We start from the raw sequence: 19,422 nt of genomic DNA on the forward strand, positions 1-19,422 counted from the left end.
GTTCCGCTTCAAGGGTCTCTCGAGGTCCGTTAAAAAGAAACCAAATATACAAATATGCAAGTCTGAGCCTTTGCAATTCTTTCAAGGAATAATTGAACCAAACCAACTCCGTCGCTGCAAACCAGACCACTTCGTTTAGCGCTCCAACAGCTAAAGGTACAGCAGGTTCCCGCTAAACACTTTTGATTTTGATGTGCCTCGATATCCATTCTGCCTAGGGATTCCCTAGGCAGATTAGGAAGCCGCAAAACAGCTAGTTAGTCCACCATTGCTAGTTAGTTTTTAAGTTTCCTTTGACATCACATCATATGTATTCGCCCAACAATAAGACTTCGTGTGAAAGAGTGATAACGTGCCATTTAAGGGCTCAAATAAAAGATAGCATCCAGCCAATCAGGCCAAGCATCTAAGTAATGCTTCTTGGCAAACATGAAAGTGTTCCTGGATGTAATCCAAATTGTTCCTAATTATGTTGTCTGCTTTGGCAATTAATTCCTTCCTTCGAATAATCTCCGCTGCTCATTCTAAACACTAATCTCGAATTACTCTCACATAAAATCATTTTTTCATGCTCTCAGCACTTGGAATGTTTGTACTGGGTTAAGACACTATTTTCCTATTAAATAACTGCTCGCCTTACCATGACCAACTGATCCAACTCCAAAACGTGCATTTGACGGGTATGAAATTAATACGCATCCGATCAACCACGCACTAAACTTTCCTACTAGAAAAAAGGCTTTCCCGAGTGGGTGAAGTTGTGGGTGTGATAAGAAAATTTCCAGGAAGTAGCCATACTGACCGCTGGCGAAAACGATTAAACTTCTTGCCTTCCTTGACAAGACAAAAAAAAAAACTTATGCCCCAGTGACATGGGCCAACGGACTGGACAGAGGATGGATGGAACGGTTAGACAAACGAGTTCCATTTCCGGTTCACATTGTGCGTTTCCCCCTTTGTCCGACCGGGACCGCTGGACAGGTTCGTGGAAAGGCAACGGAAGAACCGTAACACGCCTCTTCACGAGGAAAAGTCCATTTCCACTTCACCCAACAAAAAAAAAAAAGCCCAAAGAATCCTTGGCCGGGCAAAAATGTAGCAACCGCTTTTTTACCGCTTCCGTGTGTTCCGTTAAACGAAAATATCGAAATCAATTGAGCAAAATGTCAACAACACTTTCACCCGTAACTTTTGCGCAAAGAGAAGCAACGTGTTGGAGGAGATGGAGAAAAAGGTGGAAGAAACCCTTGACCCCTTGATCGTTTGCTCATCAAAAAAGGTAAACGGAAACCTGCCGCTGGTGCTGGTCCTGGTGCCGTCGCTCATATTTTCGGTGACATTTGAAATAATATTATCATTCACTTCCTATCGAGCGCTGGAGATAGAGGAAGGCAAGAAAGGTTGAGTTTTTAAGGGAAGCAACAACAAAAATCTATCAATGTAGGAAGGAACTCCGAAACCTTGGGTGAGTATGTGAAAAGCCTTTTCCTTCGCTTTGTGCCCTTTGTGCCACCTCCCAATCGTTCAAAACGACCGGAACTTGCTTAAAGAAAGAACAGATTGTACGCTCTCGCGTTTGTGTCGTAAGCTGAAACTCCGGTCAGCTCGCAATCCTTCGGGATAGAACCTCTTTTTTGTCGATATTTGGCTGCACAAAAGAAAACTGGAAGCCATTATCCGGCTAGAGCTATACCGGGTTTGGCCGGGCAAGGAAAGGCCGGAGTAAAGCTGGAATGTGTTGTGCAAAAATTTGAAAAGCAAGAAAAAATGACGCATAACTTGAAATCAATCAACAATAACAGTTCCCGGGGCGGACGAAATTTGGATGAGTTCATCCTGAAGGTTCCTAAAACCTTCCGGTTCTTCTTAATCCACTTTGGACAATACTTTTTTTGCTCTGTTGCTTCGGACAGATACCTTCTCGTGTGGATGTGGTAATAATTGGTAAACGAGTTTCCGAGGTGCATGTCCGGTGGATAGGAAGTTCTGTCACCTTAGACCATCTCAAACTGTACCTCCGTATCGTCATAGTGTTTTGACGCTAGAAAATTGGTGGTGGAAGTAATCTAAGTTGGCACAGGACGCACATGCTACTCTGTCGTTGTCAGCTTCGTCCCAGTTGCTATGCGTTTCCTTTCAGGGCTTTTGACACTTCTTCAGCATCAAGTTTTGCGCTGAAAGAACAACGCCGCAGGTAGGGGAGCGACAGGCGAGCGTGAAACAGCCTACTGTCAACTGCACTGTCCCGGGCAGTATGTTGATAAGATGTTGAATGGCTCGAGGGACCACCACCGTTGCCATTGTACGGAATCATCATCGCTCAAGCATTTCAACCGTTCCGGTGGGGAGGGAGAGTTTTATCCTGGGCGAGGCAACAGACAGACGGTTGTTTATGTAAACGTCCGCGAAAGCCCCCACTTCTATAAATGGTGCAAGTATTTGTAATCTCTTCCGAAGTGTCGTATCTAAAGAAAGATCATTCCCGGGAACTGAGGATTGGGCGAAATGGCGATTATTCCACCACACTTGGACAGGTTCCGGTTCTGGGTGTTTAGGTATTTGATGTGCGTGTGTAAAAATAGGACACCGCCAAACATAGACTTGCTTTAAGCGGCCTCAGAAACATTCTTCTTGAGTGGAATCAGACAAGAATCGAATTCTCCTAGAACTCTACTTCCAAGAACTGACACAATCGTCCCATCGTCATCGTCGTTCGCCTCAAGATCACCCTTTCTGAATGTCATCTTGTTATGCAAATCTCGCCTCTTTGGGTCCTAAACCCCAAACAATCAGCCCTGATAAGCCTCCATTTCGAACACTTTTAACGCCCTTTGGTCGGCTTTTTCGGTGAAGAACTGCAAGTAATGCGCCCACCAGCGCTCGGACAGGAAAACTCCACTATCAACCGGTTTCAGTTTGGTGCCGTGTTCAAGTTCACTGCCGCTTATCAGTGTGTGCGCCTCAAATGCATCGTACGTGAAGTGGTGGCCGTTCTAGCGGAGGGGGAAAGAGCGCAAAATCCGACTCCACCTCACCAGTCGCCGAAACCGCTGTGGAAGCAACGACTTTCAGCGCCCCCGGGAGTAACACTATCAACAAACGCGTGTCTTTGGCTGTGTCCACAGGTTCCTGTTGCTGTTCGGTTATGTAAATGCAGCACAGCATGCATCACGCGTTTATCACTGGCGGGGCTTTTGTTGGTTGTCGGACAGCGAGTAGTATTACTTTGGTGGAACACAACATTACAACACACGGGTTTACAAATGTTGGCGCACCTGTGTAGATGATGGGCCATTTGGACTCGAATTGGGGGAAAGGTAGGGAAATCAAAACTTCTAGTCATTGACATTGACCGCTTGGGGCTTCAAGTTCTGAGGAGTTCAACTAACTTTCAATCTGTGTGCGTAGTTTCACGTTCATTTTGTTTTATGAGTCACAATGAACAGAATTTATTTCTTAGAAATTTGGTTTAAATTTAACTCAATTTCTAGTTGCAAAAGCTTTGTGGGATTGTCACAATTTTTTGTTCTGACAATTATTTTTCCTATTTCTTCAACACTTTCTGAAGAAGGATCGATATTCATTTCCTATCCGGAAAGTCTCCCAGCTGTAAAAATGAATTTCGTAGGCGTATGAATGGTTAGCACGCAAGCTTAGCTGGTCATTAAGCGAAGACGATCTAAAATGTTACAGACAATAATTGGGTTATCAAAGGAACAGTCTTGCCAATATTTATACAAAGTTAAGCGCAAAACCTTTAACAGTTTTATTGAAGAAACAAACCAAAATGTCGCAAAGCAGAATCATTTGTGGCATAAACCTCTTTCTCACCTGTTCACTTCGATAAGTGCAAACTCCATCCATGACAATCTACCATCCTTACTCACCGACCGGGAAAAAAACAACTAGCTATCGGGATTGAGATAGTCCGTTTCCCCAATGGGCTCATATGCTTGTTGCCATCCAGTCAACCGCTCCTTCCCGAAGTGCAATCCATATTGTCATTTTCAAAAACGCACTTTTTACATCATTTTCCATTTTGCTACGAAATCAAGTCGGTACCGTTGAGCTCACTAAATGTTCAAAAGAGAAAGAATATGCTTCTGTAACTGTAACATAAATACTTTGCGGTAGAAGGCTGATGCAAAGAGGAAACTAAAGCAAAGAGAGGGAGAGAATACTAGCTTCAGGAAGGGAAAATCCCAGCTTGATGCAACCGAATAGCACTGCACTTCAATACTAATGGTGGTGATGGTTATTGTTTGCCGATTGAAGGTACGCTGATTAATTGCTGGAATAGAGCATTCTAAAAATTGTTTAACATGTTTAAGATAATCCTTCTTTTATTTAACAATTTAAAATAATTAGTTCATAATTTATTTTATTATTAAGTATGACGGCAAGTTGCCGTATTGACGAGTTTGTTCATAAGTTTCCGGAATTTTTTCTTATCATTTTTTGCTTATTTAGTTGTTAAAACACGTTTAAGATAATCTTTTTTTTATTCAACTAATTGAATGAGGTGTTTGTTCGTAGATTTTCGGATTTTTTTCTAATTAAGTTTTCTTCCTATCTCAATTGATTCCTCCTAAATTGATGTCCAAACTACAAATTGACATATAAATAGGAAATTTACGAAACAATAAATTTTGTTTACTGGTAATTATTCCCTTCGGTTCCGTTGTTATCAAAGCTTGTTTGCTATTTTTTATCCTATTCATGGTATAAAATTGGGAATTGTTTAATTTTATACTGTATTTCTAATTCTTTTTCATAGCTTTCACTTACTTTGACAATTTTGGCACTGGCGAGGTTTATGTAAAATTTTTATCCTATTTTTTGTGTTATCTTCAATATCATTTATATTATTTAATACTTTATTTCATCGTTAGTTCTTGTTCATCTTCTTTTATAAGAATTTATTTGCAGATTTATTGTTTGTACTTTGCATTTTGTTCAATTAGAAAACTTGAAAAGGAATTTAGAAAAAAATATAAAACTTCTGAAGCTAAAGAAACACATGCCAAAGTTCATACCAAAAATCTCCCTGAAACATTTTATCAAAAAAAACGTAAACGATTAAACTTGAAACGCGGAACAGCATCACACAAAACCAGCGTTGAGTTACAACTCCCCTCTCTCTCTCCGTCTCTTTGTTTTCCAAAACTGCACTACTGCAGACTGTCAGTTTGCGGATGCACTGTACGCACCACAGTCATCCAACAGCAGTAGCTCAGGATGATATTTGCCTCTTCCGTCATTCACTCGTTTTCGCTTCTTTTTTTTCTATCTGGTGTTGTTTTGGGTAGTTCATCCCTCAATTTTTTATTTTCTTTTTAATACGCACGGGAGCACTGTCTTTTTTTTATCTCCAATATATTTCTGTTTTCCCTTCCCTGGTGATATCTTCTGCATTTTTTTTTTCGTTCCCGCTACCTACCAGAGATTGATCCCACCTGCTCGCTATTTGTCGTCTGCAACGTTTCACCGGTGCATCTGAATGTACGATTAAGGCGGACACGCGCTGCACACGGTTTGTTGCATATTGAGCGACACGGTGATTCGAGGACGCATTCGGCACCCTTAAGACACCATCTTGCGAAGCGAAGGGGATGCGATCTTTCTTCTCTCGCTCCGAGTCTTAACAAAAAAGGATCAGGAAGGATAAACAGACAACACCAGTCAATCAAGGCCGCATGGATCCCGTTGCAACGGGAGGGAAAAAAAGGAAAAGCGACATTAAAGGTTACATTAAAAAACGATCTCGAGGCTGGGAAGGGCACGAGGACAACCTCGGGACAGACACCTCGAAATAAGTTCGACACAAGACACAAGAGGAAGAAGAAAATAAAAGAAGGGAGAACCTGCGATCGAAGAGGACGATCAAAACGCATCTCTTAGCGTGTGCGAGCGCGCGCGCGATGATCGCGTGCGCGTGTTTTTTTTTTTTGTTTCCCTCGTGATCATTTTCTTTTCTTAATAGGGTCGGTGCGTTTTTTTATTTATAAGATATCCGCGCTTCTCTCACTTTATGCTATGGCTTCTATTCGTACGCATCCAGGAAGATGCTGCTGCGCACGTGTTCGAACAAGGTTTTTTTGTCTCTAAAAAAGCTTCCTCTATCTTATTCTTACTTTTTTCAAGAAGGATGGTATCCTATTCTCCTTTCTGCCTGTTTGCATCATTTTATGATCGCGTTGGCACAAGCCATACTGATCGAAAACGAATGAGGAAGGTTTAAGGTTAGATTTGGTTTGGGTTATTTGGTGTTATCGGTGACAAAATGCTGATCAATACAGTTTAACACCTTGGGACGAGGGAAGCATTTAAGATTGGAATCGGCTTTTATTATTACCCCATTGATGTTGGAGTGATGTGGATCTCAGCCTTTTTTATTGATAACTGATTGAAGCATAGATAAGAAATTAAATAGATAACAATATTCTTTAGCTTTTTATTTATTAATTTAACATTCTTTAATTTGGGTGCAAGCAACAAGGGAGTTTTTGACATAATTGAAGCAATTGTAAAATTTTACAAAGCAGCAAAAGAACAATTCGTTCAAAAGATAGCCTAAATATATTATATGTATGAAATGATTTGAAAAAGGCACCGGAACGTGACATGAACAGCTAATTTAACTATAAATGAATGGTCATTCTTGACTGGAGATCTGGAGAAATCTAAGATAAAGGTTGAAAATATGCTCATTAACACTTTCTCAAAATTGAATGACCGACCTTCTCATTCTTGGCTCCACGACCTTCTAAGGTCACGCCGGCCATCGAATGGCTTTCTTCTTCTTGCCGATACCTCATAGTTGGATTGTTTAAGCGGGGACGTTCCGGATGGGATTTGAACTCTGGTCCTGCCGTTTGAAGACCGGCGCCGCTGTCGCCTACACCACCGAGCCTCCCTAATGACCTAATGATAAATAATGACCATGCTATTTATACTTTTATTCGCTTAACGAGTTTTCTTCTATCTTTCGTAAATAATCCTTTCACCGAACAAAACTGCACAAAACGATTATCGATGCGATTGGTTTAACTGTGGAAGGGCTACACCATCTGCAAAAGTCTCACGTTGTCTACACAGCTTGGTTGTCAAAGTGGTCTGTCGAGAGAGATCTCATAGTCAGGAGCGTCGTCCACGGGACCTTGTATACTTAAGCAGCTCATTTGTTAATTTGTTTATTTAATCCTAGTAAACATTAATCGGACTCTGGATGCTATTTTATATGTAACGCAATTACATGGTAACAAATTAAAATATTTACATGATCAATACGTGGTTCGAAATCAGAACATGCAAGTTGACAATACGGCGCAAGGAGGCATACTTTTAAAAAATATCAACGCACCGAAAGGACATAATTTAAAAACGCCAGGCCCTTTTTGAAATAAAATTTTGAAATTTTAGAATTTCAATTTAAAGCCCAGAACTAATCCGTTCTAGAGCAAAATTGATTTATAGGCATTACATAGCTTACTGCAACCCATAGTGCGGATGACTTTCCCATTAGTTAACCTTTTAAATCCATGATAAATATAAGGTTTAAAAAACCTTTAAATTACCACACCATTTTCGATCAAACTTTCATCTCTTCAGTTATTAATTCAGCTTGTTTGGACAGCGTTAATATCTTAGCCTTCACTTTGACTCAGTAGTACTGTACTTCATTACCACAAATAAAAATCCTTTCTATAATTTTTTTTATTTATTTTAAGTCTGTTTTTTGCCTTATCGCGGGCATGCTCGGTAGCCATAATTTTGTTACTTATATTCTTAAATCTAATACTTAAACTATCTGGCGACTTCTTGAAGCGTCATGCTTTAGTTGCATCTTGCATACGGAAATCCTGCGCCTGCACTCGATTCCACAGCTGCCCATGCGAAGTCAACATCCACTGTCCAGAGCAGAACAAACGGAACAAACAAACCTGTCCCTGGGAGAGCTTGGGAACGCTTCACCGTGGCGGAAAAAAAATATGCTCATTTCCTGGACGTTGTTTTTCTTACAAACAGCGCACCCAACAACAACAAAAAACACACACACAAGATGGAAATTGCTTCGAAAACTATTACGTTTTACGATATTTGTTTAAATTACCGCACCGTTGGATGTGTGTCGCTCTCTCCCTCCTTCATGTTTGCATGTCGGCCGCCTGTTTGTGGCTGCCAAAACGACCCACCACCATATGCAGAACGTAGTGGGTGCGTGCGTGCGTGCGTGGAGAATATTGTTTCCCCCGGCAAGGAAAAAGGACATGCCAAGACTATGCGAAGGTAGGGCGAAATCGGCGATGCGAGCTTTAAAAACCGAAAATCACCGGCTATTTGTGCGTCGGTGTGTTAGGTGAATCGCAGCCATAAAACGTGATGCGAAGTTGCCATTTTTTTTTTTTTTTTGCTTTCTTTCGGGGTGATTTTGGTTTATTGTTTGTTGACCCTTGGTCGCATTGTTTCCAAATTTTAATCCTAATTGGTAGGCCCCTTTCGGTGTGGCAGAAAATGGTACAATTTCGACCGTTCCAGCCCAATGTGTTTGTGGGTCTTTGCCGGTACTGGTTTCTTACCTTTCGCCCTTCAAACAGCACGTTACCACCACTGTTTGTTTTTATCTTGTATTATTGGCCGGATCCTCCTACGTCACCTCCCTGCATTAGAAGTTTGCCGGCGACGTCTTCTACCTTCAACCGCCTCAACTCAAGGGGTTGCCGAGGCCACCCGGCATGGACGAGAGGCGTGCGTGCGGGGTAGTAAGGTTCGCCAATGGCCGTAATTCACTGACCAAATTGCTCCCATTTTGCCTACCCAGTAGAGTAGAGCGCTCGCTGATGGTACGCTGACGATCAACGGCTAGCCGATCGCTACCTTCCAAGCACCAAGCAGAACGGGCCCGTTCAGAAAATAATCATAAAAAGTTTTCCACCTTCAACACCGGCAACACACACACACACACACACACACACGGGAACCCCATAAACCCACATCGTACGAGCCAAAAAGTACAGGGCTTCATAACGCTCTGGGTTGCCATTAAAAATCAAACGTCAAATTTGCAAACGTCAAAAAAGCATTAGAGCATTCGTAAAAGGGAAGGAGGCAGTAGGGAAATTCTGGGACCGTAACTGCTAAGCACTGGTATGTGGATCAGGCTTTACCCACCCCGGTAGAGGCCACTACAAAGAAAGGATCATAAAAAAGAGAGCTCAATTTTGTCAACTGGACTAATAAAAAATAAATCCAGACGAACAGCAGTGACCATTTCGAGCAAAAGTTATAGGCAGAACCTTGCAGAAATTAAGGACCTTAGGCAGAGAACCAAGAAGGTAAACTATTATTTATAGTTCGTTTATAGGACTTACCAAGGTGTAAGGAATGTTCTAATGTTTCTTCCGTAAAGATACTCCAAGCATCAGTTATTGACTTTTTCTGTGACCTGTGAATCGTACGTAAAACAAACAAACACTTTCAATTAATGTTCAAGAACGGGATGGACCTTGTGTGCTGTATGTGTGGCTTGCCTAACTTTAAATGACATTTCACAAAAACATTCATGTAATGAACGTCGAACGATGGTGTAACCATATGCGTACCTGCCATCAAGAACTGACCCTTACTGCATCCCTGCAAGCGATAGCCCTCGGGTGTTTGCCGCCTTTCACTACCTTCCCGGTCGAGTCTTGGTGGGCGTACACCAGGTCAACTCCTTCGCAGAATCTGGCGGGTCAAAACATCATTACGAACTTTGCAAACAAACTCCCATCTTCGTTTTTCGCGATTTCAGTGTCATAAAAATTAAATTAGCAAGATATACAAACAAGCGAACCAAAACCATGCTCGATGTCCGAATTCCGAAACTCTCGTAAAAGGGTCAACGGGTACCGGGGTGCAACGGGTGGGATTTGCAAAGCTGGGTAAGAGTAGCCCTGTTAAATCTCACTGCCAACCTAATGAAGCCGAAACCCGAAACATTTCTGCAAACGATCGGGTTTTGGGTACCATTGTCTTTCACCTACGTGCGACCCACCCACCAGCGGGCACTTTGGCTGGGTGCTGGGAGATTATGTTTGTTTTGCCAAAACAAAACACCCTTTCGTTTCTCTAACCCGGAATGTCTTGGGCATCGGCGGCCGATTAGCATAAAGCATCGGACGCGGGTATATCTCGTTGTCGGTGGTTTTGTCACAGCGGGGAAGGTGCCATTACGGTGATCCTGTACCGGTTACGGGTAAAGCAGCATAAGAAGCTTTAAGCCGGTTAAGTCTTCCCCATGAGAAAGCAAAAGGGTTAAGATGGGACAGATCTTCGCAATGAGAAGCATCTTAAGTGATGGGAGCGAGACGTACATCACTTCCTCAATGCGAAAACAGTTGCAAACCGGATCGTGTGTAAAGTTCCAGAACGATTTCCCAAGGTTCAGCTGGGGAAACTGGTTGACGGTTACGAAGCGAACTGGCAGCGCGTCCGCCTGAAGGGGCTTTCTGGACAGTTTAATAACCAAACCTCGAACCAGTTCCGACCATGGGTTCCCTTTGTTTCGCTGCTACCGACAGTTTCATCGGCAGGGTCATCCGATGCCGTTGGGTACGCTGAGGACAGATAGTTGCATAAAACCCACCCAGCCGTTATCGAGTTTCGCTTTCGGGCCCGGGACAATCTTCAATGTCCACTCTGTACGGTGGCAATTAAATCACCCAAAAGTAGGCTTTTGTTACGCGGCCGTCCACCGAGATCTTCATTCGATAGTGTGTCATTGTGACCTTAGCGGATGCGTTACACAAGCAAACACGATTGATCGGGAACTCTGGTGCGTTCCGGTTGTTTGAAATTGATTTCTAAAGCTACATCCCCGAGGGGTACCGGTTTTTTTTTTTTTCGTAAAACGGTTTGACGTAACGATTCCTAACCTGCCAGCGGTGCCCCGAAGTAGCTCAATCGTCAAAAAGGCACAAATTTTGGAAAGGTCCGCAAAAGCGATGGAGATGCCTGGTACGTGTGTCCAGGTAACTTCTTCTGGTCAGCATCTGGTCCCTTGTTTTTTCACCTTCCCTTGAAGCCCCTTTGTCTGTGTGCTCCTGATAACTATCCTTCTCCCGTAAGGGGCTTCGCAAGGATGAACGTGAGCAATTAAAAATTTGAATACCAACGATTACGAACGAACCAATTTTTCTGTCTCCTTCCGTCTTGCAGATCGTTCCCGATGTCCGAAATCGGAAAAGAACGAGACAAGATCCTGCGAGTAAGATTGCTCCAAGGACTTCCGAAATCGGGTGAAGAAAGTGAAGCGAAAATTAAAACGTGATATTTATTTCTCTACCTTCCTGTTTTTTTTATTTTCGCGACATAGAGTGGGGATAAAGTGCGTGACAGCTTACGCATCCCTTACGATAACTCTATACGGCGAAACGAGACAACCGGGTTCTCGACCGGGAACCTCTTTTTATGCAACCATACCGTCATAATACTGTTTTTGGTTGTGTTTTTGTGTCCCTTCGCGCTTTTGCCGGGGTTTCACTGTGAAAGTGTTAGTGCGCCGCCAGATAGGGGAAGAAATGGATTTTTCTTTTTCGAAAGGATCACGAGTAGAAGGATACCTTAAAAATGTGTCTCACCCGTTGTGAAAGGGAAGCATTAAAGGCGATAAAAAGAGTGGAAGTTGCACACGCACTCGCTCTCTTTCGTTTACTCGCTCTCCATACACACACAGCTAGAGAAAAAGGGCCCCAGCATAATGTTGTGCTAGGTCAGCAAAACACCAGAAAAAAAGGGGAAAATGATCAAACAAACAAACAACCCGGAATTTCTCAGTGCAGAGAGTGAGAGAAGGAATTGAAAGAGGGAGAGAGAATGCGATTATAAATTACGTAAAAAAAAACCTTTCTGTGTAGGGGAAAGAGAGCGATTTCCTCGAAATTCACCCTCTCAAGGGTAGCTCTCTTGCAACACGCACACACACACACACACACGCGCGTACAAATAGCAACCCCTTGTTTGAATGTGCGCTAGAAAGAGAGTGCAGGTTGAAAGATAAAACGAGAGGCGTACAACCCCTATTCGATGAAGGGAAGAAAAGGGACCAATGCTTGCTTCAAAGCACCATCGTGTAGCTGTTGCGCCTCCATCGCAGTGCGTGTGCGAGCGAGAAAGCACCCTGTAGAAATTCGGTGCGTACCAAGGGTGTGTGCGTGTCCACCGTTTGCTGGTGGGCCACACTTTTGCTAACGTTCTGATTTCTATTATTTTTCAAAGATCACTCGCGTGCCGCCACTCAAAGCCGACGGTTGCTGTGTGCCGTTTGTGCTTCGATCTTCAGCTGCGAACAGGCGAACAAAAAAAAAAAAGCACGCACACGCACACTGGGGCGCCTTTTGCTACCCCGTCGTATCCCTTTCGAAGATTTTTTTTTGTGCGGTTCCCTCGGCCGGAGCCTATTTTCGAGTGGACAATTGTGTCACATTCCGGCGTGCTCCCAAGGCACTACTCCAGCAGCGTCGTCGTCAGTCGTTCGGTGTCCATTCACGAATCCGGTCGCACAAATCAGTCGTAGCAGCCAACGATACGGGAAGCTGTCTGGCCAAGTGTATTCGGCTGTGTGAGAGATGTATACAGTGAAATAATATTACAGTGAATTATGCGAACAAATTAAGAGTTTTTGTAAAAGCCAAGTGCAACGAATTTGAATTCCATACCAATTCCTACCGAATGTGTCTATCTCTGCAAAACATTCTAACGAAAGTTCCTGACGAAAGTGACTCAGTGTTTATGTTTCGCGGGTGTCTCTCTGTGTAGTGGTGTTGTATGTGGAAGAGGATACTACTTTAGTGTGAAGTTATCAACCTGAAACAGGCAGTGTGCAGTGTGAGGGTTGAATTTCTTGGTGAAGTTACATGTCTAAGAAGCAAAGCGAGTGATACGAGCAGAAAACGAAACTTCTTGTCAACTGTGCCCACCTCGGGAAGTGCTTGTGCCACGGGCTCATACACCGGCAACGGTACCACTACGGAACCAGCAAGTGACAAGGCAGTGTTATGGCTTTGTCGCTTCTGCAGGACGCTCAAACAGCAAGAGGTAAGGATCGCCATCGAGTTGACGAGTTAATTGAAGCTTGAAAAAAAATACACACACACGAAGGGTTAGAGTAGCTTTAATTGATTCAATTTAAGCCAAGGTCTTGAGAGATCAAACCAGTGGCAGTGTGAATGAAAGTGAAACCTTTCACTTTGCCTCCCCCTGGATAAGAAACACACACAGCTGAGCAGTGGTTTCACTTTACCCGCTTGGCGTCCGCTTATCGCCAACACACAAACACCCTGTTTGGCTGCATGCGCAGTACGGCAAGGTGTCCTGCTTCGACGGTTCGTTTATGTAGTACATAAGGGACGCAGTTATAAGGACACCAGACTGGCCGGATCACTTTCACTTTTCATTCACACTCCGGGAGGCTATTTTACTCTTTTCGGAGGTTTGGGTTTAAATTGCAACGGGACGAAAAGATCCTTAATTTCTTGTGAACAGAGGAAGTCTTTGAAGAATTGAATCTTCGGTGGGAAGTAAAGGGAAAACAAATTTTATATTTATTTCACATTCTGCAGGAATAAACTTGTTAAAGGAGATTTATTTATTTATTTAGAATACCTTTTGGAATTGAAATGATTAATTTGAATTAACTTTTTGAATGATGGAAAAATACAAAAATGAACTGTTTGATTAATGCTTTCTATTTTTGGAGCAAAAAATTAAATCTCATCTCATTTTATCCTCAAGCATTCTAATATTTGACACCATCTTTTCAACTGCTCCATTCGCATGGTGTCTACAACGTTTTTCAAACACCGACGGCATTTTAGCACAAGCGAAAATTTAATCAAGCGCACACCTCTTGCGGCACTCATTCGTTCCTTTCGCCCCTTCATCAAAACGATGAAATGACAAATAAATAACACAAGCCCACACGCCACTTGCTAGGCCGCATGTGGTAGAAGAAAACTGGCAACAATGTAAACAAGAATTAATTTCACTTCCTGATCCTGAATAAATGAAACAAAACAACAACAAAAAAGCACACCAAACAGGAAACTCAATCAAGAAAAGCCCTTCCGCTGAAAGGGGTTTTTAGCTGCAAGAACTCTTTACTTTGCGCCTCATGTACGCAACCTCATTTTCCTTCCATGTGTGATATGAAAGGAAGAAGGAGAGCAACAGCACAAGAAAGAAGTAAATAAAATGGGGAGTTTCTCTAATTTTGACGTATGAAAGGCGAAGCAAACAAACTCAAAAGCAAACGTAAACAATCAATAAGAGTTTTCCACATTGATGAGCGAGCGGGAGCGCGAAAGAGAGCGAGAGAGTAAAGGAGTGTAACCCATAAATAAAGGATTAACGTGCAGAAAACGGCAGCGCGCCAAAAAACGCCTCCCCGCAAAACAAACATACACTCAAGCATCCGCATGTGTGTGAGCAAAACATACTAATAGTGAAGAAATACCACATGCATCGCCTACTACTACTACTACTACTTTTACCAATACTACTGCTGCTCGCAAGGATACTCCGTGCCACGTGAGTGTGCGTATGTGGTTTTGTTGCTGCCAGGAGCAACAGCCAACACACATATCCGCGCGTATGCGCCACCCTTTACTCTCGGTCTGGAGAAGGCAAGGAAATTTTGGGAAGGGAGGCAGAAAATTGGGTGGGCAAACCCATTCAATTCGTCTCGCCGCGGGCTTGACGATGCAGACGGCGCAAGGACGACGCCGTCAGTCGTGCGGTGGAGCTTTGTTTTGTTGCTCCACACACATGTGTGTGCGGCGTGTTGTCCCTGTGTGTGGTAGTAGTACTACCGTACGAGTTAAAGGTAGCGCGTTTCGTTGAGAAGAGAGCGCGAGAGCCACGGACCCTTTTTTTTTATTCGGCAAAAAAAGGATACGTGACGGTGGTTTTTGGCTGCTCACGTGGAAGCCGGCTTTCGCTTTCATTTGCCGGTGTTTGTGTTGATCTAGGAAAAGAACTGTGTGCTTTTGTAGCATGCGAGATTTTTGAAGGTGTAATGGCTATTTTTAGAACTAACTGCGATATTTGCGCCTAAATATAGGCTATGCATAATTTACTTTTATTTCTGTGCCATTTTATTTATGGAATTTTTCTTTCTCGCACTTTGCAAATTTTCTCCATCGCAGGATTAGCCGCCGTCCGTACGTTGCAAGGTATGAACCGTGACGAGGAGCGCAGCCTGTCGGTCTCGCCGCCCCTTACTGGCCAACGCCAGCAGCACCATCTCGGTATGAACTTCCAGCACACGCCCTCCCTGTACGGTGGATTCCACCCAGCCACCGCATCCGCCATGGGTATGCTTGCCCCGCAACTGCTGGCCGCCAACCAGACGGCTGCCGCCGCACTAATGGCTGCCGGACTTCCAATGTCCCTGCGAGCATCGCTCGCTACCGGGCTCTTCCCACCGCATGCTGCCCTCTTCGGTGCCTGGGCACCACCAACGCCAACCAGCAATAATAGCAGTCCTCCACCACCGCAGAGCCCGATCTCGCCCGCGCTCAGTCACAAGAGTTCCAAGTCGCTCAAGCTGAGTGCCGCCGCCGCCAACAACAACAACAACAACAGCAGTAGCACGAACAACAATCACATCGTGTCCACCACCTCAGAGATTGTGCCACAGACGAAGAAGCTCATCAAGCGAAAGCATCAAGCGTCAACGCGTAAGGAATCATCCACTGTCCACCAACATCATCATCATCATCTGCATCATCTAATGCGATCGCCGAGCCATACGCATCCGCACCATCTGTCGATCCCGGTCGATATTCCGGTAAGCCCGGGACCAATCTCACCACCAACGTCCGGCTCTTCGCCACAGTCCAACGGTAGCGTGGAGCTTCCGACCACCATCACCACCACCACCACCTCCTCGAACAACATCAACAACTCCTCCTCTTCGACGTCCTGCTCCTCGGTCGCGTCACGTGACCCATCCCGCGATAAAGTCTTCACGTGCAAGATCTGTAGCCGTTCGTTCGGGTACAAGCACGTCCTGCAGAATCACGAGCGAACGCACACCGGCGAGAAACCGTTCGAGTGTCCCGAGTGTCATAAGCGCTTTACGCGCGACCATCACCTCAAGACGCATATGCGACTGCATACGGGCGAGAAGCCGTACTCCTGCACACACTGCGACCGTCAGTTCGTGCAGGTCGCTAACCTGCGCCGCCATCTGCGGGTGCACACCGGCGAGAAACCGTACGAGTGTGAGATGTGTGACCAAAAGTTCAGCGACTCGAACCAGCTGAAGGCGCACATGCTCAGCCACAGCGGTCAGAAACCGTTCCACTGTGATAGATGCAACTCGAGCTACCGGCGGCGGCACCATCTGCTGCACCATAAGTGTGGCCTGCCGAGCCCACCGACACCAGCCGTAAGTCCTGCCGCCAGTGGCGATCATCTGTCCGATCACGCGAAATCGGTGTGCGGTGGGTCGGAATCGAGCGATCTGTCGTTGGATGGGCTGTCGAAGATACCGACCACACCGGGCATGTTGTTGCACCAGAAGTTCCCCGGGTTAACGCTACCGCTGAACTTTGGTCCACTGCCCACGGAGGTGACGTCGGACGCGGGTTCGGCTGCGATGGATCTGCGCGCATCGAGTAGATCCCGCACACCGCAACAGATCGCTCACATCAAGAGTGAGCTGCCGGAGCAGACCGAGCCGGAAGATCTTAGTATGCATTCGCCCCGCTCGCCTGTCTCCATGGAGGAGCTGGACGAGCTGGACGATGCCGCGACACTCTACCTCAAGCAGCGCCAACAGTTGCTCCAACAGCAGCAGCTGCAACACCACGGGATGGAGCTGTAAGCTAGACAAGCGGTGGTAGGCAAATATAAGAAAACCAAAAACGAAAACACACACACACACACACGCACACAGTCACAACAGAAACACACAACCTCAAGATGCCAATCTATTAAGCAACTAAATTACTGTTAAGAGTCACCTAGTAGTACTACTGCTGGTAGAGCGTATGGTGGCGACCTCTATACAGAGCAAAATGGTTAATATAGGAGAATTTATATTACATACATTCCCGAACCAAAACGGGGGAACATGTATGTATGCGTGTATGTGTGAGATAGAAAGAGAGAGAGCGAGAGAGAGAGAAAAGAAGGGAGCGATTCCTCAGAGTCTTATCCTCTTTTAGAACATTGTATATATTAATGTATGAGCCTTTGAAATCACAATGTACAAAGTAATCTTAAAAACGTTATCCTTTCGCAAGATCACTCTTCAAGATGATCCTCTACCCTCTCACTTTCGATCTCTTTTTCTCTCTTTCTTTCTCTCACAAAAAAAAAAATCTACGAGGAGCATCACCATTTTCCGAGTCACAAGAATCATTCAGGGAGCTTAAAACTAGCGCGCGATGCTCTCTTAATAAGCGATTTTCTTTTCTGTTAAATGTGTTAGGGCGTGTGCAAAACAAGCAGCAAAAGAAAACACACGTACACAAGTAAAACAAAACACACATTTGCTCATATTAGTTTCGTTTCGATCAAACCGGACCAGCAAACAATCCTTGTGCGGTATCAAACATGAGGATTTTCGTTTCGCTACAGGTGCACGGTTTGTTTTGGTATACAAGTTCCTCCTCAATAGTCGCGATTAAAACAAGCAAGTAAAGAAACAAACAAACAAACAAACAAAAAGCGGGAAAAAAAACAAAACTGGGAATGCAAAGCAGAAAAGACGAAGCGTTAGGATGTCCCTTAACATTTTTCCCACCTTAAAACCTACCTCACCCCATTAGTGATCCTCTCGTTTAGAAGAAAAAATCCCGAAAAATGTTTTCCATACCATCGCTTCTTCGTGTGCGACCGATCGCTTGGATCGATCTGGGATCGTTTCGTTTTCGGTGCTTCTCTGCTGTGTCGCCTGGGCAAAAGCAAAAGGTTCAAGAAAAGCAGTGCCAAAAGCTTGCCGTTTCGTAGCAGCGGTAAACAGTTTAAGTAAAATCGTTTTCTCTTACTTTACATCATGGCAGCAAAATCAAAAAATCGTTTTTTAGTTGAAATATTTTAGTTATATCATTAGAACGGGTTTATGGGAAATGTAGATGCTAAGTTTGGCAAAGTCTGTTTAGGTTTAAGGTTAGACGATTAAACTAGGCTTCTTTTGTCCTGTTAAATGGTCTCCAAAGGTGTTAGTGGAAAAGAAAACGTAAAACAAAACGGGTCCAGCAAAATTTTGGTGCGGTTATACTATTATAATATTATTTTTATTTCTTTATTTTGAAAATAAAAAAAGCATATTTAAAGGTTTTTGTTTTCTGACAGCTCAGGAAAACGGATATTGAAAATTGAAACTATTTTGTGTTGTTTTTTTTTATTTAATTTAATTAAGTTTCTTTTAGCTGTTTAAGTTATTTTCGCTCCCATGACCACGCAAGGGTTACGATAAGCATCAACAGTTGTCCGCCACCGAAGTCCACTCTCGATTGATTTCGTCTTACACGTTCATCCCTCGATTAAGAACACATTTTCGTAACACTCACTTCCGGAACTTTTCCGACATTCCCTCATTCCTTTTATTTTATTTTTTTCGTTGTAGGCCGCCGGACATTATAAACATCCCATCCGGACATTCCGAACCCTTCCCGAACTGGAAAGGGTTTTTTTTTGCTAAGGTCAAGGAGAAAAGGAAGAAAAAGGCCCATAAATCGGTCACGGGGGTCGATTAGGGACATGTTTTACATACATGCTTGACCTAAACCGAACCTTCCCTTAAGGAAGCCTTTCCCTCTATACCAAGTGGTGTATTTTGACTCCAGCACCAGCACAATAAATCCCTTCGCGCATCCCGGAGGCCCCCGGAGCTGTGATTTTCATTCAAAAAAAATAACAATTTGCTGTGGATTTGCACTCGGGATGGTCCAAAAAAAAAGCCTCAAGAGAAAAAAAGGGGTTTGATCCCGGATTTTTTGGTGCAAAATATTTCCTTTGCACTGAATGAAAAGGGTTTAGTTTGTGGATGATTGCTTGATAAGGGTGTGAATTAGGGACTCGGCAAAGCGTAATTTACACCCTTTTCGTTGCGCTCCGAAGCTGACACATTCGGACGATTGAATGCAATTAAGCGAAGTGTGGCGAAGTGGGAATTGGTTTGCTCATGTCTTCATGGCTAGACGCGAAAATTTATCATAAACAAAAAGGTGTACAGTTACGGGACGATGTTGATGTAGGTTAATAATCGTTCGAATTGATTTTTTTCTTTTTTCGATGCGTGGAAGAACTTTCCATTTTCAAAGATTTCTCTTCCCATTTTCTCAGGGACATCCTCAGAGGCTGTTCTCAACAGATCTTTTACGAAAAAGAAAAGGACATCCTAGGGCATTACCACTGCCCTTGCAAAAT

At 43.9% G+C, this 19,422-nt stretch overlaps 2 protein-coding genes across 2 annotated transcripts in view; both read left to right on the plus strand.

The window, feature by feature from the left end:
• The first annotated feature begins 10,211 nt into the window (after nucleotides 1–10,211).
• The window catches only part of LOC126567977 (recQ-mediated genome instability protein 1-like), a 269,968-nt gene continuing 260,757 nt past the window's right edge, over nucleotides 10,212–19,422 (plus strand). Inside the window, exon 1 of the mRNA XM_050224363.1 lies at nucleotides 10,212–10,216. The gene's annotated coding sequence lies outside the window, so the exon portion shown is untranslated. The remainder of the gene's footprint in view (nucleotides 10,217–19,422) is intronic.
• LOC126568059 (protein krueppel) lies at nucleotides 12,981–16,870 on the plus strand. The gene is made up of 2 exons (XM_050224468.1): nucleotides 12,981–13,077; nucleotides 15,186–16,870. Exons 1-2 carry the CDS (start codon nucleotides 13,038–13,040, stop codon nucleotides 16,868–16,870), a joined length of 1,725 nt encoding a protein of 574 aa, XP_050080425.1. The 5' UTR covers nucleotides 12,981–13,037.

The sequence above is a fragment of the Anopheles maculipalpis genome, chromosome 2RL (genome assembly GCF_943734695.1).
Source record: "Anopheles maculipalpis chromosome 2RL, idAnoMacuDA_375_x, whole genome shotgun sequence".
NCBI lineage: Eukaryota > Metazoa > Arthropoda > Insecta > Diptera > Culicidae > Anopheles > Anopheles maculipalpis.

What these genes read in the sequence shown, in the direction of transcription:
- LOC126568059 (XM_050224468.1), top strand. Translation starts at nt 13,038, where the DNA reads ATGGCTTTGTCGCTTCTGCAGGACGCTCAAACAGCAAGAG. An exon ending in GGACGCTCAAACAGCAAGAG is followed by an intron (nt 13,078 to 15,185) that starts GTAAGGATCGCC and finishes TCTCCATCGCAG; the next exon opens with GATTAGCCGCCGTCCGTACG.